The sequence below is a fragment of the Chlorocebus sabaeus genome, chromosome 25, assembly GCF_047675955.1.
Source record: "Chlorocebus sabaeus isolate Y175 chromosome 25, mChlSab1.0.hap1, whole genome shotgun sequence".
In the NCBI taxonomy this organism is placed as follows: domain Eukaryota; kingdom Metazoa; phylum Chordata; class Mammalia; order Primates; family Cercopithecidae; genus Chlorocebus; species Chlorocebus sabaeus.
In genome coordinates, this window is record NC_132928.1 from 2,243,517 (window position 1) to 2,265,245 (window position 21,729).

The following is a 21,729-nucleotide window of genomic DNA, read 5'->3' on the forward strand; positions in this document are numbered from 1 at the left end:
TAGTTAATTATTAAGTCTCTGAGCTTGAATTATTCAAGCAAAATTGATTGGGTTCAACCTCCTTCCTTCTCTTTGTGTGTGTGTGTGTTTTTTTTTTTAAATAAAAATAAATTCTCCTCTCTGCTTTCTAAATAATGTGGAAAGGGTTATTTAGCAACCATCAATACCCTGGACTGTGGGTGGTACCCAAGTGCTAATAGAATTGGTAGAGAACTGACAGCTTGACTCTTTTGTTAAAAAAAAAATGTATCTACATCTCATATACTTCCATTGTCAATTAGCATTTATTGAGACCTAACACGTTTTAGGTTCTCCTTTAAACTTCTTTTCAGTTATTTGTAAGTTGGAAAAGTACGTATCTTGGAGTCAGTTCTTTAGTTTACCATACTTGAAAAAGGAGAAGAAATTGCTTCCTTCTTTGCTACCGCATCTTATGGTCAAACGAAACTGTTAAAATTGGCTTCACCATTAAAATCCATATTGTTGAAGAATATTTGTTGAGCTGAAAAAATGTCCAAAATATATTGCTAATTTCAAGCAAGAGGCTATAAAACTATTTTTATTATGTATCATTTTTGTAAAAGTGCATAGGAAAAAGACTTGAATAATAAACACCAAAATATTGCTTATTATCTGTGTTAGGATTAAACTTTTCTTTTTGTTTTTCTAGTACTTTTAGAATTAGACAACACACACCCATATAAAGATGTCATGGCTGGAAATGATTGACCTTTTGTTTGAATCTAAGTATTATTCATGTCAAGACCGCATTGAAAATAATGCTATTCTTAAGCCAGGCAAGTGTAGACGTTGCAAGTGTAGATTTCATAAAAGATTCATGCTATTTCGTGAATCACAACTTGAATCGACTTCTGTTAGCCTTCATTTTACGTCTAGGCCCTCATTTCTAATTCTTCCTCAGCTTCCATATTATCAAGATGTAAGATGCAATTGTGGGCATTAACATAGAAACACAACCGCCTCGCAGGTGTGGGGAGGGAATATAAAATAATTGTATTTTAGAGAAGGACCATAAAGGAGATGGCAATCTTAAGAGAAAGTAACAGAACTGCAACGACCCAGTTTTGTGGTGTTAATTTAAATGTGGCATCTTCCATGAGAATTTTTTAAAGGGAGCTCTCCTAAAACCGAGATTCACAAAAACCTGGAAGGGCCTTACAAGCATCAGGTGCCCTAGCTATTCAGTGATTTGTCTTTGTTGCCCTAATTCCTGCATTGTGCCACTGGGTTACAAGTGTGTGTGCGCGTGCACACGGGGGTGTAAGTTTGATGACAGCGGTGAACTGCCTTGACTGCCTTCACAGGCTGAATTCCCCGCAGGCGGTAACCATGGCTAGGGAAAAACAGGCAGCCGCTAGGACAGTTCTGGAGGAGACACCATTAGGCTCCCGTAGGGAAACTTTTGGGAATGGAGATGGGGGATTCCATCCTTTGCGTGCAGACCCAAGACTTCGATGGTAACGCGGACAAGTCTGTCATTGTTTTTGTCCTGGGAAATGACACACGAAGTGCTGTAATTAAACACCTAAGAAATGATTATTCTGGAGTGTGCGCGAACCGAATCTGGGGGGTGGGTGGGCAGCAGGTAAGGGGCTGAGAGACAGGCTTCGTCTTCTCCAGCTCTGTCGGAAGCCTAAAGCCCGCTGCTTCTGGGCGCCTTTAACAAACGCGCCAGACAGGTGATGTCTCCAAGGACTAAGCAGGAGCCCCGCTTCGCTATCTGCGCCAGAAGCCTCGGGGAGCCGGGGCCACGGCGCAGCGGTGGCGCAGTTTTCACCCTGCGCCCTGTCCTGCCGCAGCTCCCGGCGCGGCCCGGTCATCCCGCCTCCATATGCTCCGCCACCGCCGCCCGGGCCTCCCCCAGCCCTCCCGCAGCTCCGCATTCCACGCTGCGGTAATCGCAGCCTCGCCGCCGAGGCGGTCCCCACCCCTCCTCTCCCGCTGGCGCAACCACTCGCGCCCAGAGCCCGCGCCCCCTTGGGGGCCTCCGCTGGGCGCGCCGGCCGGACCCCGCCCGGCTTGGCCGCCGGCTGGGGCTGAGGCTCGGGCAGGGCGGGGGCGGGGAGTGGAGGGCGTGTGCGCGCGCGTGTGCCGGGGCCGGGGGGCCAGGCCGCCATATTGGATCCAGACTCGTCCGCCAGCCTCCGCCTGCGTGCGGCGGGACTGGAGGAGCCTCGCGGAACCCAGGGCGCGGGCGCGAGAGGAGAGGGAAGGCGGGGGAGGGCTGGAAGGGAGAGGAAGGGAGTGGTTGGGAGCCGGACTGCCGCAGCCTCTGGTCTCCTCAGCCGCGGAAGCGACCCCTCCTCCTGCGCCTCGGCCGCCTCCCTCCTCGCTGAGGAAAGATGCCCTTAGCCCAGGGGTGTGAAGAAGAGGGAGAAGTAGCTGCCAGAGCCGCCCGCGCCGCCGCCGCAGCTGCTGCGGCTCTTGTCCTTTGAATTCAGAGAAGCACCCCCCCTCGCCTGGGGCGTCGGGAGCCTCCGGCGCGGCGGCCGCGGTGTGGGTGTGGGGGAGACGGGGAATCTCTGCCTGGCGCGGCGCGGCGCGGCCCACGAGTGACCACCGACATGGAGCGGGCTCGGGCGGCCAAGTAGCCCCTTCGGAGCCCGGTGCCAGTGCCGCCCGCAGCCCGCCTTCCACCCCCGGCCGCGCCGCCGGTCAGGCCCTAGGGAGAAGCCTGGAGAAAAATGAGGAGTTTTCACCGGAATCCGTTGAAAATAGGACTGACTGCAAAACCTTAAAAAAGAAGGACCTCGGGAGGAGAAACGAAAAGCGTCCTCCGGGCAAGACTTGGCGTGCTCCGAGCCGAGGGGCTGTCCAGGGACCTCGCCCCCTCCCTTTCCCGCTGGAGAAATTGCCGCTGATGCACTTATCCAAGTGGTGGTTGGGAGGATTTGCAGCAACATATTTGGTTTTCCCTCCCCCTTCTATGCATTCTGTTTTTTTCTCCCTTTTCTGTTTTTCTTCCCGGGAAGTGAATTGCTGATGCAAATCGGACTTTATTCATTAGTGATGCAACCGGATTCGTTTCAGGATTACGTTGCACGAGTTGAATTTTGAATGAAGGAGAAGAGTTTTTTTTTTTTTTAAAGAAGTGTTGACTCTCTAGTTCGTTGTACTTTTAATTATTTTATTTAAATATACGACTTAATTGTATTCTTTAAAAAATGCATTAAGTATATATTTTATGGTAATTTACCCTCAAAATATATGTATATGGGTGAAATTGAAGACGCTTCAGTTAAGTGAGGTTACCGGTGTGTTGGATGTTTAATTCAGCACCAGCATTGCATGACAGTTGTTTGAATAACAAGTGGTTTATTTTTAAAACCATACCTTTTAAAATTTAGGTTCAGATAATAGTGAAAGTCATCATAATAATTTAAAGGAAAACCAGCAGAAATCGAAGCAAACATGTCTGGAGAAGTGCGTTTGAGGCAGTTGGAGCAGTTTATTTTGGACGGGCCCGCTCAGACCAATGGGCAGTGCTTCAGTGTGGAGACATTACTGGATATACTTATCTGTCTTTATGATGAATGCAATAATTCTCCATTGAGAAGAGAGAAGAACATTCTCGAATACCTAGAATGGGGTAAGTTTGTAATTTTTAGATAAACTCTTAATCGTTAGCTGGTCATTATGATTTAATTGGTATAGAGAATTATGAGTAAACTCCGTTGAAAGAAAAATACAATAAAAAAATAGACACTAGTTATTCAAGATTTCTGCTAGTTTTTGGTAAAGATTTTCCCAGGAGTAGAACTGTGCTGCTCAATTGTTACCTTGATTTAAGGCCTAGCTAATGTGGAACTTGGCGATGAAGAACTTACGTTTTTAGGTCAACAGTAAGATATTTTAAATCAATTCTGTGATGGGCAAAAGTGGATTATTGGTTACAGTTGCCTAATACATGGCACTGTAATAGTCCTTCATTTGAAAGGCATTTATTGGTGGAAACATTCAGATTATGGAAATTATTCTCAAAATGGGAGGAAATATAATATCTGTGTTTACCTTAGGTCAACAGGAAGCTGAAGGTGGTGATCAGTGGGTTTTTTTTCATCTCTACATAGTACAAGCAAAGGAAACTGCTAAACATGGACTTTCCAAAAATTATGTTTGTAAGATTAAATGACATAAATAGTTTAAAAATTTTGTGATAGTAGTTGATGGAGAATGTTTGGGGGCAGCTTACACTTGAGAGATTTTACTCTAATTTAAATATAAACTGGTTAGATTTTTGGCTTCATTCTTCTAAATATAGATGTGATTTAGAAGACCTACTGTATTGGAATAGATCAATGATGTGAGCAAACGCTCCATGACCTTCAAGCTTGAGGGCTTGACTCAAGTTCTTCAGCATCTCCTGTTATATACAGGGTACACTCTAACGTCCAGAAGTTCACTGTTGCAGTAAGCAAGCATCGTCACCCAGATCTGTCTATAGTAGTGGTACGTTGGCTTTTGAAGGATTTTGGCCGAATATTATTTTGTACCTTTGGAAATCTAATTTTAGTTTGTTCTTATGCTAAGTTCTCATGCTAAAATATCTTCGTTCCCAAGTAAAACTTTATTTTCCTGAGGTAAAAGTCAGGTGCTGATTGCGTCTTTTTTTTTTTGGATTTGAAATTTATTCAGTTAGTTTCTCAGGTAAACCACTGAACCAAGAATGCCTATAAGTAATAACTTTATTCCATTTGCCAGTATAAGAAGATTTCTAGCAACGTGATGTCATAAGGTTTAAAAAATATGTAAATGTGAGTAGAATAACTCTTCAAAACAGACTGCCAGACTCACCCTGGGAATGTAAGCAATCTAAACCATCTTTCAAGTAACTTCTCACTTAAGAGTGAGACAGTTTTGACTTTGGTACTGGTTTTGTGAGTATATGTCTTTTATATGTTGAATAAAATATTTTGTAAAGCGTATGTAGTTTTACATTCCATGTCTCACAAATTCAGAAATTCTGTAGTGTTAATTTTTTTTTTTTTTTTTTTTTTTGAGACTTAAAGGGTTTTGGTACTTTTAGAGTTGGAACTTGAGTTCTTAAGTTATGGTTCCTTAGTGATACTCTAGTCTGTGATTTTTGTCATTTAGTGAATTCTTTCCTATCTGTGAAGCTATGGGAGAACTGTATGTACCAGTAGTAAATATAATTTTAAATGATTTATGACAAAGAGAAAACTGTATACTCCACTGCCTTCTGATTATTAGAGTTTAGGTAAGTAGTTTTATGCTATGAGATATTTTGCTGTGCTAGAATAATTTATATGTATTTTCCATTAAAGTATGTTTTTCTTGGATGTCGTTTCTTATGTATCTATAAAAACACCTCGTTTATGTATATTTTCATATAAGCCAAATATCAAATAAGTATTTGGCTGAATTTTATTTTTATTAGTATAGAAGTTTGGATAAGGAGTAAGAAAAGAAAGTTAAGAATGGAAAAGGCTGTCAGGAGTTGTGTAGTGAGTAGTGTGTGATGTCTTTAAGTTATTTGAGAATTTAGATTAAGAATGCCAGTCTCTTTAAGAATTGAAATAGATCATATGTTCTTCATATGAATTGATTACTACATTTTGGGGAAGTGTCCTATTTTATTTTAATTACCTAACAATATGTGAAAATCAGTTAAGACTACGAATATTTCCAGATTGTGAGTTGACCTCAGTTAAATGTTTTAAACATTATTTTTTGGGACTCTGGTGGAAATTAACAGGGATTGTTGTTGGGGTTAAATTTGGTAATTTAGATTTGCCTTAAATGGTGTAATTTTAAATTTGATTTTTAATAATTCAAAAAATATTGTCTTTTATTTAAATATTTAAAAGATTATTTGCAACAGGAACGCAGTATAAATAATACAATTTCTTACATATTTGTGTTTGTTATTTATATTAATGAAAGTGTCAGCTAGATGCTACTTATTTTTATGCTGATGATAGATTACTCTTAGATGGAGTCAGCCAAGATTCTTACCGGCTGTATTCAGCTTCATTTCTATCAATTTCATTTTATTCCTAGTTTTAGTCCATTTTATTTTTATATTGGTACAGTTAATGTTTTGTTCATAGCAGTATCATGACAATAAGAAAACTGACAATTCAAAGTCAGATACGTTGTTTTTCTTTGACAGCATTTCTTGCTTTTGGTGCTGATGGCTTGAGGGAGGAAATAAGTGGAAAGAGAAAGAGGATTAAGCCAATGAGCACTAGAGCACGGGAATAAAAGTGCCTTAAGACTATAGATCACATTTAAATTTAATAAGATGTATTATTTTTATTTATAGTAAATAATATTTGAAAGACTTTTGTCTGCTTAGTTTTAAGTTGTTGAAATGATTATGTATGTTTGTGTATACAATAATAGTCTGGATGTCAGCATAACTCTAGAATAAATTACAGTGGAGTTGTAGAAGTAAAGATAACTTCCACATTGTAAACTAATTTGCTAGTAATGACTGAATTAGTATATCGTTATTAAATCGGCCACACCCTACTTTTAAATGGGAAATTGGAATTTTAGGGAATTACTTACCAATTTACTTAATAAATGTAAGATAATATTAATACAAAATAAATATGCAAGGCTGGCTGTATGTGGATAACTGTATTTTGATGCTTTTTGAATGTTGGACTTTGTAACATAGAAATTATCACTAAATAACAGTAATTTTATAGCTTTTTCAGATTTTATATATACATAGAGAATAGTCTGTTTAATAAATTTGTACCTAGAACATATCAGCAGGTACTATGCTTTAAGCTTTTCTTTTTATTAGAATAGTCATAAAGCTGTTCCCTTTTTTTTTTTTTTACACGAGGGTTATTAATTAAGTGAGGTGTTGATGGATCTGTATCTTTTCTAGGATACTTTTGTTCTTCACATCTGCTGTTCCTCATTGTTGGCTTTTCCTGAGTAGAATTTATTAATCAGTTCGAATTATCAAAATGTTCATTTGATACAGATGATTACATTTATTTTATTTAAGTTCTCAACTAGGATAATCAGCAATATTGGTTGGGTCCTTGTTTCCTTTATACTAGCCACCTAATATTCTATTCTAGGAATGATAATGAGTAAGTGCAATGATTTTATCCAGTACAATGCTGGCACATGGTAGAAGCATGTTCAATAAGTATAATGGCTATTATTATAATATTTCTATTTGTCTCTCTCTTTTTAAGAGAAATTACACTTAGAGGTAGTTGCTGGAAGATACTGGTTACTGGCATTCATGATGGAATAGTGTAAGAGTGATGCTGTTGATAAAATTACATCTAGGAAAAATTCCCTAGAAAGTAGAGTGAACTTAGGTATAATGAACTAGTGCTGTCAATCCCTAAAGTCTTTGAAATACTTGATGTTCATTAGTAATTTTTTTTGTTTTTAGGAACATCACCCTTTTTATTTTATGTATTGATTTATTTTAGAGACAGAGTTGTATTATAATTTTTTTGTTTTTAGGAGCATCACCCTTTTTATTTTATGCATTTATTTATTTTAGAGACAGGGTTGTATTAGTCTATTCTCGCATTGCTATAAAGAACTACCTAAGACTGAGTAATTTACAGAGAAAAGAAGTTTGATTGGCTCACAGTTCCGCAGGCTACAGGAGGCATCCATGGGAGGCCTCCGGAAACTTGCAATAATGGTAAAAGGCAAAGGGGAAGCAGATCCCGTCCTACGTGGCTGGAGTGGGAGGAAGAGAGGGAAGGAGGAGATGCTACATGCTTTTAAACAACCAGATCTTGTGAGAACTCACTATCACAAGAACACAAAGGGGAAGTCTGCCCCCATGATCTAGTCACCTCCCACCAGGTCCCTCCTCCAACACTGGGATTACAGTTTGACATGAGATTTGGGTGAGGGCACAAATCCAAACCATGTCAAGGGGCTTACTATGTTGCCTAGGCTGGTCTTGAACTCCTGGACTCAGAGATCCTCCCACCTCAGCCTCCTGAGGAGCTGGGATTACAGGCAGGCACCACCACACCCAGCTTTTTTAAAGAACTAATCTATTGCTTTATGAGTGAAAACAGGAGGTCAGGATTAACACTTTAGGAATGTTAGAAATATATTTATTTTATATGGAAATGTAAGGCATACCTTAGTATAGCAGTATATAAAAACAAATAGTGCAGTATGTTGGAAATTTTATGAAATGTCCCGTAATTCCTAGGACTTGAATACTATAACACAGTAAGCTCAGGCTATTTTAGGATAAAATAACTTAGCTCAAATAAATATTTTATTGTACCACACTTCCATGCCAATCAAAAATTTGTTCCCTGACCATTTTCTCATTTGGTACATTTATTGACAGTATGTTATCTATGTAGCTCATTGTTTTCTCCTGCTGGTTGTGATAGGTTTTAAAATCAATTATTAAGTCTAACCAGCATTTAAAAAATTAAAGACTAGAATAGAAAATATAAAGTACATCAAATGCAGGAGTAAGTATTGTTGTGCAAAACATTGTGTTTTTCTGTATTTCTTGTTCCCATACTTCTTACTATAAGTTGAGATAAAAAGAGTTTGAAATACTTTAGTGTAGGTGCAGCTATACAGTGTTGACTGTTAAACAGTGAAAATATTATAGACAGTTGATTTTATCAAAAAGAGCACACAATAGATTAGGGACTTACTCAAGCACCTAGTGAAGGGAAAGAGGGTAGGTATGGACAAGATGTAGACTTGGAAATAGATGGGAAGAGGAGACATGGGGTAGGGAGAACATGAGAGTGAGTAGGGAGAGGGAGATAGAGAATGAGAATGAAGACCGTGTTCCCGAGTTGCTGCTTCAGTCTGACTTGTTGAATGATTGGGTATTTTTAATTTAAAAGAACTTAATGGGCAGAGGAGTTAATTTCACTCTTTTGTATTTCTTGCGATGATTTATTGTCTCTTCCTTTGTCATTTTCCTTTTCTGACTTTGGGCTAATGGGCGTTGACTTTGATTGATTGTCAGAGGTATATAAGTTTTTGAGTTTGAGTGATAACCATATGACCTACAAACAAGGGTAGTAGTTTCTTGGTTTTAGCTTCCCATCACTTCAGCCGAACTCTAGGGTAGATGTAGGTGAGGATTTGCTAGTTCTATTAGATTTTTTCCTCATCCCTTGTTGCTCAGGAAACTGCCAGTGATAGGGACTTCAAGTTTTAGGTATCGAGGACCAAGAATTGCTTAGCTCCTTTTGCCCTATCTTGATGGGTCAAGAAGTCTTATCATAATAATTATTATGAAAGACTATCATGGCTTACTACAGCCTCAACATCCTGGGCTCAGGTGATCCTCGTGTCTCAGCTTCTGAAGTAGCTGGAGCTACAGGCAAGTGCCACCATGCCTAGCTAATTAAAAAAAATTTTTTTGTGTGGAGATGGGAGTCTCATTATGTTGCCCTGGCTGGTCCCAAACTCCTGACCTCAAGCTATCCACCTGCCTTGGGCTTCCAAAGTGTTGGAATTGCAAGTGTGATCCTCTGCACCTGGTGTGATTTTTGTTTTTGAATTATCCACACTGTAAGTATAGGTCATCCCAGACACAAGTTTTTTGTTGTATATAAAAACTCCTTTCCAAATCTAGGGGACTTCCTTTTCTTCCCCATTAATGGTGAGTAGAGCTCCAGGATTATTCTCTCTAGCTAGCTTCTACACACTTCCTTCCTATGACTGTCATCTCTTTTTCTAGTCAGTAGGTGGGGAATGGCTAACCTTCTATTGGCTAGTGTTTCTTTATCTGTCATGGTATGAGAGCAGCACTTTAGCTTTCATGTTAACGGGACACAAAGACCTGGTTTCCCCTTTCCAATCCCACTGTTTGCCTTTATTCTTCCTCATGGAACTGTTTGCTTCTCTTTTGGGATTAGGGCCTCTTCACTCTAACCTCCCTCCTTAGTTTCAAAGTGTATTCTGGAAATCCATGGGATATTTAATAGATGCTTGGGCAAGGGGAAAGGTTTATATGAATAAATCAATTTGGGAGATGATTTTAGACAACATTTAATGTTAAAAATATGGCAGATTATCCTAGAATTTATGAAGTTTATCTGACTATGGAATAAGCTTTTTTTCAGAGCGTCTGGAGGATGGCTGGCAACCAGTGTTTCATAGAATACACTTTGGGAAATGTTCTTCCAGTATAAGGTCATGGTTTTCCTTGTAACTTCCTGAGTTGCAGGGTTAGAAAGAAATATTGAGAGATATTTGGGTTATTGTGTGGATTGGAGAGAGAATCCAAATCTGAGTAAGTTATGTTTTACTTAGTGGCTGTGAACTTCATTTTCTGTGTGAAAGTCATGTGCACTGAAAGATAAATTTAATCATGTTGAAATAACATGAGTGATGCTGTTGGTAAAATTACGTCTAAGAAAAGCACCCTAAAAAGTAGAGTGAAATTTGACATCATAATGAACCAGTGCTGTCAACTCCTAAACTCCTTGAAATTACTAAACTCCTTGAAATTACTGAGAGATCTCTTAATTATGACCTTTTCCTGCTTTAATTAAACTTGCTTTTCTTTATGTGTAGTCATTCACATTAAATATAGAAATTCTTACTTTTATTTTTTACATCTTTTATTACTATAGATTTTGCAAAACTATTGTCTATCTGAAAAGATTGCATTCATTACTTTGTGATTTTTAAGAGGAAAATATGGACTCATAGTTTTAAAATCCTGTTACAGTGCTAAGTATTGTTTTTTGCCGTGTAACACATTTTTGCTAGGCCATTGGTTTCAGACTTTTGGACTAGTGTGGGAACTTTACTACTATTTATTATATCCATGAAGCACTGTGTTTCCAGTGCCAGCACCTATTTATATATACTGTTAAGGAAACTAGAAAATATATACTTTTATTAAGGAGAAAACATATATAATTGGTGCTATTTTGGCGTTATGTGAACAATTAAAACTGTGGTTACTGTTAATTTTTGTTCTGGGTTTTGGGGAGGCCAGATAATAATCATAGAGGACAATCTAATTTCATTTTTTAAAGACAAACAGCATATAGGGGAATAAAATTAGTTTTCTCTCTTTTTTTTTTTTTTTTTTTGGTAGAGATAAGGTCTCACTATGTTGCCCAGGCTGGTCTTGAACTCCTAGCCTCAAGCAGTTCAAGCACTTGGCCTCCCCAAAGTGCTGGGATTACAGATGTGAGCAGCCACACCTGGCCTTTTTTCTTTTTTCTGATTTAGATGTATTTTTCTCTTTAACTGTTCCTCACCAGTGCCATTCTTCCCACCCCGATCTAATTATACTGGAAAGTACTATTTATATGGATGAAAACAATCTTTTGAAAAGATTGTGAATTATTTCAGTCATGTGCAATCATTTGTTAACTTTCAGTTTTATTTCAGATTGCTTAAACATCACTGTAGGCTTAATCAATGAAAAAAAACACCTTTTATTTATTTTGGTCTTTTCATAGTGGTAACGCTTAATCCAGTTTCCTTAGAGTTTCCTTGGTAAATATCCACAAGTAGAACACCTAACCTGAAATGTTTCTGTTCTAAACCAATATACTGGAAAAGAGCAAGGGGTTTTGGATTAAGACTGACTACTTTGTTTATTAGCTGGGTGATTTAGTTATTTAACCTCCCTATGTCTCTTTGTGAAAAATGGACATAAGACTAATAGTTTACTTTTCTAAAAAGTTAAAAGTTGGTTTAGGATTCTTCCTTTTCTGGTGATTTATAATTGTGTTTTGTCAGCTTATTTCCCATTCTTTTTTTTTTTTTTTTAAAAGAGTTTAAGAGATGGAGTCTCACTCTGTTGCCCAGGCTGGAGTGCAGTGGCGTGATCTCAGCTCACTGCAACTTCCACCTCCCAGGGTCAAGCAATTCTCCTGCCTCAGCCTCCCAAGTAGCTGGGACTACAGGTGCATGCTGCCATGCCCGGCTAATTTTTTTTTTTTGTATTTTAGTAGAGACAAGGTTTCACCATGTTGCCCAGGCTGATCTTGAACTCCTGAACTCAGGCAGTCCACCAGGCTCGGTCTCCCAAAGTGCTGGGATTTTCGGTGTGAGCCACCGTGCCCGGCCTCCCATTCTGCTTTTTAAAATTTCTGTCTAGCTTTATGATAAAGGAATAATTAAAATGACATTTATTGGTAAATAATAACTGAAATGCATAGCTATACTAATGTAAGGATGTAAATAACTGTTTTACTATTAACATACATTCATATCTTACTGATAGTATTTTATTATATTGGGATTGAAGATGCCAATATCTCTGTGTGACTATGCAAAAAAATTTTATAGAATAAGCTTTTTGCATTGGAACATGTTGTTGTTATGTAATTATTCTTCAGTAAATATTAAGTTAATGCTCATTCGTCCGCCATCAACAATGAATATGAGATGACTAATAACATTTTATTTTTCTATTTATGTCCAATCTGCGCATCAGTGGTAGAGTTCTGGACTTCAATGCAGAGGGTTAAAATTATCATGAAAAATTATTGATGTGTTGTTCATTTAGGACTTTTTCTGTATTAAAGATTTTGCAGCACCCATAAATGTATTTGTGACCTGACAGTACCACAAATGTGTGGTGTGGTATGTAGAAACTTAATGTATACTAGTGTTTCCTAGATTATATTTCAAGAGAAATAAATGAATATTCTGAAAATTCAGAGTTCAGTGAATATGTAAGATTGGAAAATAGTGCTTTTTGTATGCCTCTTTGGATATTACAAAGCACATTATCATAGAAAAAGTTTCAAAAAGTTCAGTGTAGAAACCGTTTAAACTTTGTTTTACCTAGAATTTGCCTGAGTAATTTAACATTGGAACTCCTTATGAAGAACAGCTGACAGAGTTTGGGAAATGCTGGTATATAGTTAACCATAGGTAGTGTGAGAGCCTTTAAATTGGTTGTGTGACAGAAAGTGGTTAATAAATTCTTCTACCACACAAATTGTCACAATTTATATCAATTTCCAAACAAAGGCAAAGGTTTGAAGGTTTGCCTTTATCCTTGCCATGTTTTTTTAGCGTATCTGTTTATGTCATCTAAGCAATATTAAGTTGGTGTGGAGTTCTGCATTGGGTGTGTATATCTTTACAAACAAAGGACAATGAGACTTGATACATGCCTTCGAGGAGTTTATGTGTGCAATTCTTGGTTTGCAAAGATGCACCTGCTAACCTAGTGATTTTCTTTTTTTCCAGTAAAGGAAAAACATAAACATAAAACATAATTTATTATGCTCTAATCCAGTTACCTCTCTAACCATTGGTACACAATTTGGGATCGATATTGTCATGGCTGTGAAATAGAACAGTGCTAATTAGATTTTATGAAAGTCTTGTAAAAGCAGTATAGTTGTCTTGCTACAGCAAGAATCCCATTCTTAAGTATCATCATTTACTTGGAGTGGCTAATGCAATGCCCCAAGTTGACTCAGATACTATTAAAAGCACTCAAGCATCTACTTAGAAGTGGTATGCCCTGGGATTTAAAAAATACTTGTTTGAAAAGATTAGGAAAAGCCCCCACTGTGAAAAGTGACTAAAACCCCTTTTTCAGATTGTGTTGCTAGCCACATGATCTTGCCCTGAGCTAAAATCGTAACTAAGAAACATTTAACAACAGACGAAGTTCAGATATGTGAGAAGCTGACATATGATATCATAAAGCTTTTCCATACCCTCTACTTATAGAGATTCTCCTAGAGTTTATGGTTAAAACTACAATAATATTTTCAGGTCTAGTGTAGAATCTGTTTCTGCCTTTTTGCTGTGTGCCTTTGTAATGTGCTACTCAGTTCAGACTAATGCATGCTAAGCTGACAGTTTCTTCTAGGAGTCTTTTGCTGTGTTATGTTACGTGAAGTTGTGATTAAGTGTGATCATCGTATTTGTCTCTTCTGACTCTGTGCCTCTGTTAATCCCAGTTAAGTGTAGTAGCTCATGAGTTCTGGTTTTATTCAACCTCTGTGTGCATCTGACTCAGTTGACTTCTCTGTATGAAATGTGTACAAATGGATTACCTTCCTGGATCTTACTGACCTTGTTAATCATGTTTGTTTTTCCATTAAATGTTAAGCAGTAACAACTTCCTTATTACATGTGCCTCTAACCTGAAAATATTGTGAATTCTACACATCCAGGACCTTTGTAGAAGGAATTAAAAAAACCACTTATAACATGATCCTTTGATCATGTCAACATCCTGCTTAATATACTTCAATAACTACTGAAAGCTTTCAGAATGACATTTGAACTCCTCTTTAGTGTGGCATACAGACTTTTTAATATGATCCTTGTTTACTTCTCTTTTTCTTCACTTTATTTATTTATTTAGTTTTTTGAGATGGAGTCTCGCTCTGTCACCCAGTCTAGAGTGCAATGGCATGATCTTGGCTCACTGCAACCTCCGCCTCCTGGGTTCAAGCGATTCTCCCACCTCAGCCTCCCGAGTAGCTGGGATTATAGGCACCCACCATCATGCCTGGCCAATTTTTGTATTTTTAGTAGAGTTGGGGTTTCACTATGTTGGCCAGGCCAGTCTCAAACTCCTGACCTCAGGTGATCCACCCGCCTCAGCCTCCCAAAGTGCTGGGATTCCAGGCATGAGTCACCGCTCCCAGCAAATGCTATGATATTTTAATGTTGAAAAGGTGGTGTCAAATTTGATGATGGTGATGAAGAAAATAATTTTCATAATCCTTAAAGTATATGAACTTTGTTGAAAGAGAATAAAGTCGGCTTAATAAGAATAACATCTAAAGGTATGAGAGGACCTAGTAATCCTTGAAAGACCAACCTTAAGAGACTTCTCTGACAGCAAGAAAAATAAAAGAGTAAACAACAAGAAATGAAAAGGAGGTTTCTTGAGACAACAAACCACAATGAAGACATTACACAAATGTGAGTTATTTTTATCCTACCCATTTTGGGATTAAAAGAGTAATCTATAAAGAGTAATGGATTTAAGGTTAAAAAATGTTTGCCTCAGCTTCCCAAAGTGATGGGATTACAGGCGTGAGCCACCGTGCCTGGCTTTTTCTTCACTTTAAAACATTTTGAAATAATCTCAAGTTTATAGAAACATTGCAAATATAGTACAATTTTTTTTCCTCTTAAACCATTTGAGAGTAAGTAGCCTACCTAATGCTCTGTCATCCCCAAATATTTTCTGCATTCTTCTACGTAACCACAATACAACTATTAAAATGAAGAAATTAACATTGATGTATATTGTCATCTAATCTTTAGGGCTGAATTGTTCAGGCAGGAGAAGGGAATGACTACTTATGTATGTATGTGTGTATGTGCAATTTTATATTTATTTTCCACTGTCATCTTAAAAATTATTTAAAGTTCTTTAAGAAATTTACCTATAGTAAAATTCACTTATTTTGGTGTGCATCCTGTGAGTTTTAACAAATGTAAAGTCATGTGACCACTACCATAGGCAAGATACAGAGCAGTTCCATCATCCCTAAAATTCTCTTGTGCTGTTCTTTTGTCCCACACTCATCTTTTACTCCAGCTATAAATGAATTTGACTCTTTTACTCATTAAACCATGACTTTGATCATTCATGACTTTTCACGTATTGGTTAAATTGTTTGGAAATTCCTCTTTCATTGCACCCCATAGGAGACATTTGGTAATGTAGGTTGAATGAATTATGCCATTGTACTTGTTATATGCAAGGCTAGAAGCCATAGCTCTAATCTTGAAACATTGTATGAAACTCGTATTTTTAATGCCAGGGACTTGTTTCTTCTTTGATTTACCCTATTGTAAAAAATTTCAAAGTAATTTTTTCCTTAAAATTATTTAATAATTAGAAATAGTGATAATAAAAATTCAAAAGTAATTTTTTGGGTTTTTTTTTTTTTTTTTTTTTGAGACAGAATCTTGCTTTGTTGCCTAGGCTGGAGTGCAGTGGTGTGATCTTAGCTCACTGCAACTTCCATCTCCTGGGTTTAAGCAATTCTTCTGCCTCAGCCTCCTGAGTAGCTGGGACTACAGACATGTGCCACTATGCCTGGCTAATTTTTGTATTTTTTGTAGAGAGGGGGTATCGCCATGTTGACCAGGCTGGCCTGGAACTCCTGGCCTCAAGTGATCCACCCACCTTGGCTTCCCAAAGTGCCAGGATTACCAGCATGATTACAGGTGCCACCACATGTGGTCAAAAGTGATTTCTTATATGAGTAGTCATTTATTATCCCCTAGCAGTTGGCAGTTTGTAAACAAGTACTTCATGGTGGTAAGGTAAGGAGAAGAGGGTGCTGCTGTTTAAAAGAATGAGGTAAAATGCAGATAATCTCAGATTTTTCAAGGTAAAGGTTCTTGGATTAACTCTGCATTTAACTTTATTTGCACAATGTCCATCATAAACTTTAGAGTCTGGTGATGATGGATTGAGCATACAAATATAACTTCATTTCCTTCTGCAATTCACTAACACTATAATAAAGTAATTTTTTTAAAGAGTCATAAACCTTTAAGGATGGTAAGAGTGGTAGAAGAGACTATAGAAACGAAATTTTGGAAGCTGAAAAGCAGGTAGATGAGTGATAATGACTTAGGAGATCTGAGAAAGTCAAATTCCAAATTAGCAATGGTGAAAATTGAGGACTTGTTCAATTTACTTGTCAGAATCTTCAAAAGTCTTAGAATTGATATCTTTAGGAACTTCTGGAAGTTGAGGTATGGGTAGGGCCAAAGTACAGAGGATTGATTGAGGCTGGTTTAGATGCAGTAGAAACTCTAGAGCCATTCCCCTGTTGAGTGCCATTAGGTTATTTTGTCCTTCTCCTCAAACAAATATTGGATATTCTTAGTACAACAGAGGTTTTCTCGATTGGGCAACATAGGCCTAGTTTATGGTGGACATTTCATATTGAAAATAAGGAGATTAAGGAATCTTAAATCTGAAAATAAGGAATATAAATTAAATTTATATTCACTTCTATTGCTCCCAGAATGCTGGCAACTAGGTCTTTATCACAAGGACAGGAGATTAGAAGAGTCTTGTCTGGAGAATCTGACTCTCCCCAAGAAGAAAGAACTTAGAGATGCAGATATCAGGGGCTTCTCAGTAAAGGGCTCAGGCAGTCACACTACAGTGAGATTTGTTATCAGTGGGTTTCACCCAAGGGTTTGGAGTTTCATGTCATGTTTTAGTTCTCATAATTAAATATGAATGGAAAACAGAATTGCCAGACATCTAAGGAAAGGTACAGTCCCACACAAAAAAAGCAACCCACATGAAACATACTTTTCAGGGAAAGCATAACTTCGAAAAAAGAAATCCCCCAAAAACACCAAATCACATAAAACTGTCAGTATTTTCTAGAGATGAGAGAAAATACTGCAGTCATGAAGTCAGGATGCCATAAAAAGGAACAAAAGAGAATGAAAAAAGTTCTTTGAAATTAATATGATAGCTAAAATGAAAACCTCAGTACAAGATTGGAAAGTAGAAGAATGGAGCAAAAAGCCACAGAGAGATAGAAAAGAGGAGATAGAGGAGAAAATTAGAGGACCAATTTAGGAGGCCTGAATAATAATCTGATGAATGATAGGGATTCTAAAAGAGCACTTTGATACAACAGAGGGGAAGAAATCATCAATGAAGTAATTTAAGAAAATGTAGAACCAAAGGGCACGAGTTTCTAGACAGAAGGGGCCTACCAAATACCCAGGTCAGTGGATGAAAATAGATTCATATCAGGGTTCAGAACCAGTACCTTCTGGAATTCCTAAAACTCTGGGACAAACAGGAGACCCCAAAAGATTCCAAAGAGTGTGAATACAAAGGATAAGAATCAGAGACACTTTGGCCTTTTCCGCAGCAACACTAGAAGCTAAAAGACAGTGTTAATATTTTGAAGGAAAACAGTTTCTAAACTGAAATTCTATATCCAGCCAAATTCTTAAGTATGAGAGTGGGATAAGGACATTTTTAGGCATGAAGGTGTTAAAAATTCTGTAACCTGTGGGCTACAAATGGTTTACTTAGGATAAGGAGCTTCCCAGGATATGGGACTTGTTCTAAAACCAGGAAAGTCTTAGGCAAACTGGAATGAGTTGTTGCCTTAGCTGCAACTAGATAAAGGAGTGAATGATGAGGAAATAACAGGATATAGGAAGCAGGAGATACAATGCAGGAGAGAGTAGAAAGGATTTCCTAAGACTATAGTGAAGGGAGAATACAAAATGACAACTTTGCACTAAGCATAGAGGTGAACCAAAACAGATAGGATGCAGTTCAGAAGGTTCCAGGACAGACTTAAGTATCTGATATAGATGAACATCTTGAGAGGAGATTTGGAAATCTCGGGAGAATTTAGGTTGCTTAGAAATGAAGCAAATGAGAAAACAAGAAAAATAGAAATTTGTTTAGGAAAGGAAAAGTAATAACTTATATGGGTATAGTAATGGAAACACTTAATATTTAACTAAAATTATGCTATAACTATATTGGGAGGATGGTATGGAAAGGGAATTTTTTTTTGGTGGAAGTGATAGTAGGTATGGGGCCTAATGTTTTTCCTAAATCTTAAGTGATGATTGAATGTGTATTTATGAATAACTGATAAAAATGAAAATTTAAAAAGCTGTAGTTTTTACAGAATTAAAAAGTCTAAATCTGGCTGGGCACAGTGGCTCATGCCTGTAATCCCAGCACTTTGGGAGGCCGAGATGGGCAGATCACGAGGTCAAGAGATTGAGACCATCCTAGCCAACATGGTGAAACCCTGTCTCTACTAAAAATACAAAAATCAGCTGAGCGTGGTGGCGCACGCCTGTAGTCCCAGCTACCCTGGAGGCTGAGGCAGGAGAATCGCTTGAACCCAGGAAGGGGAGGTTGCAGTAAGCCGAGATCATGCCACTGCACTCTTGCCTGGTGACAGAGTGAGACTTCGTCTCAAAAAAAAAAAAAAAAAGTCTAAATCCTTTACACCTACTTCGTTGATCTTATTTTCAAACTTGTGTTTTTCTTTTTGAGGTATGTCTAAGTCCTGTAATCGAGGAGCTCAAAACTGGATACAGCAAATGGGAAATTTGTGTTAGAATTTATGAGAATATTCTTTGAGCAGATCAGTCTTTTTCTTATTTCTCTGTTCTTAAAGATGACAATTTATAAATAGTCTTTATCTGTCTTAAGAGTTTAGTTGATTCCTGAAAAACCCATGTAGGTTAAATTCATTAAGGATACACAGATACTTCTGTGAACACACAGCAAAAGAACACTAACAGAGCAGTGAAGACAATAAATCACACAAATGATGTAAATGACGCAAATGATGGATATGATTATTATTTCTTTAAGGAGCTGCCGGGTGCTATGAGGAGGCATCAGAGTGCATGTCAGCTATACAACCACAAAGGTAGCTTTGGTTTAGCAGCACTTACCTCCTCTTCTGAAGTTCAAGTTTGTCCTTGTAAATGCAAAGAAATGCCGTGTGTGTGTGTGTGTGTGTGTGTGTGTGTATGTATAAATTCTCATAGCTTTTGGGGTACAAGAGGTTTTTGGTTACATGGATGAATTGTATAGTGGTGAAGTCCAAGATTTTAGTATGCTCATCACCTGAGTACTGTACATTTTACCCAATATATAGTTTTTTATCCCTCACCCCCTTCCCTCTACCTTCTGAGTCTCCAACTCCATTATACTTCTCTATCTGCCTTTGTATACCAATAGCTTAGCTCCAACTTATAAGTGAGAACATACGGTATTTGGTTTTCCATTCCTGAGTTACTTCACTTACAATAATGGCCTCCAGCTCCATCCAAGTTGCTGCAGAAGACATTTTGTTCTTGTTATGGCTGTGTAGTATTCCATGGTGTGTGTGTGTGTATGTATGTATATTCTTTATCCATACATTGGTTGATGGGCACTTAGGTTGGTTCCATATCTTTACAATTGTAAATTGTGTTGCAATAAACGTGTGCAGGTGTGTTTTTGATGTAATGACTTATTTTCCTTTGAGTAGATACCCAGTAGTGGGATTGCTTGATCAAATGGTAGATATACTTTTAGTTCTTTAAAAAAATCTCCTTAAAGTTTTCCATAGAGGTTGTACTAACTGACATTCCCACTAGCAGTGTGTAAGTGTTCCTTTTTCACCACATCCACAGCAACATCTATTGTTTTTGACTTTTTAATAATGAGAAGTGCCTTATATTAAATGAAATTCCTCTTGTAATGAATTTCAACTTCTCCTAGAGAAAATCCCTTTAAAATCTAAAGAACTGACCAGCTCTTCCTTTCATGTCTATTTTAGGGCAGGGTTAAGAGAAGTTTGTTTCGGGGGATTGTTGAACTGTAGGACTCTGAGAAAACTGGTCAGCTTTCTAACTACTCCCAAGTCAGGTTTTCAGAGGATGAGAGTGACATCTTTGCTTACTTTAACATTATCACTCTTTACATTCAGATGCATATTGAAAAACACACCCCAAAAGTAATTATTATTGAATTATGTAATATTTTTCTTCCTTGTATTAGAAATCATTCTGTTTAGTTTGTTCACTACTTCTGTTGCTCAAGGTCGTTTTTGTTTTCCAGACTGTGGGTCATTTATTTTGTTGGTGATTGCATACCTAAAAATTTATTTTGCATTTTATCTAAAGGGAAAAACATTCAAAATAGTAGCAAAGCCATAAAAAATTTACAGGCTAAATCTGTAATCATTTTAATTTCTAAGTTCAATGTCTTTACTGAGAATCAATAGAATTTAAAGCAGATACTAATCAGTCCATCTAGATAACATTATATATTTACAGCTTAAAATAGGGTTAGGATGAAATATTTATGATAGTTTAGTGTATTTTGTTTTCAGTTAGCTGTATTACTAAAAAATATGTAAACCATTCCATTTAAAAAAAGAAGTAAAAGGAGATAATGTAATATAACTAGTATTTGGAGATGACAAAGGAATTTCCCCCCCAACGGCAGTACTATTTCCTTTGCAACAGTGTTTCTAATTTATGTTTTAGTTCTCAGATATACAAAGATGATTTTTGTGAGAGGGTATTAATTTTTTAACAGACAATTAAATTTGATTTTTGAAAACCCTAATTGTTTAGTGTTCATCAACCCTAAGAATTTTTACCTAAAGCTGCTTAAATATTAGTTAAAAAGTTGTTTCATTTTCTTTCCACAATTCTCTGCACATGGCTCAAACTGTATTTGAGTCTGAATTTCTTTTGAAAATCCAGAAAGCTTTATGAAGAAATGCCAAGAAAATGTTTAGTTCAGATTTACTCTTCTTTCATAGAAGGACTTTCACTTTAACTGTTTCACTTGATTTATGTTTATTCTACTCTACAGCTGTCCATTTCTGAAAGTTACCAGCCTCTAGAATGTAAAGAGCTATATATGATTCTATTCTAGCATATTGAGGTGAAGTTATAGATGAAGTTATAGATGTGTTTTGTTCAGCTTAGTTTTGATTAATTTTCCTTTTTTATCGATATTGAATTATCTTTATAATTCAGTGAAAAGGCAATGTTTATTTCGTGTGCTTTCTGCTCTGTTAAGTTCTCAGTTTTTGTCACTGAAACCTGTAAGCCACTGAGCTGCTGCTGTTTGTATCTACTTATGCCAGATAGTCCTTGGCTTTCATTTGTCAGGATGCAGCAAGCTTTTTGTTATATAGCTTCAACTGGCTTTTTTTCCTTAAAAGAAGCATGTTTTGGCTGGAGAAGTATGAATCCATATTACCAGTTTATTAT

At 37.3% G+C, this 21,729-nt stretch overlaps 1 protein-coding gene across 15 annotated transcripts in view; it reads left to right on the plus strand.

Moving 5' to 3' along the window:
- Nucleotides 1-2,241: 2,241 nt before the first annotated feature.
- The window catches only part of CDC42BPA (CDC42 binding protein kinase alpha), a 322,506-nt gene continuing 303,018 nt past the window's right edge, over nt 2,242-21,729 (plus strand). For 14 of the 15 annotated variants that reach the window (XR_012091165.1, XM_007988230.3, XM_037985490.2 and 11 more), the window contains exon 1: nt 2,242-3,610. Coding sequence is in view for 13 of the 15 variants with exons in the window: in XM_007988230.3 (XP_007986421.2) it covers nt 3,433-3,610 (178 nt within the window). In the remaining 2 variants the exon portion in view is untranslated. The remainder of the gene's footprint in view (nt 3,611-21,729) is intronic. The other variant, XM_073011471.1, reaches the window with a different exon arrangement.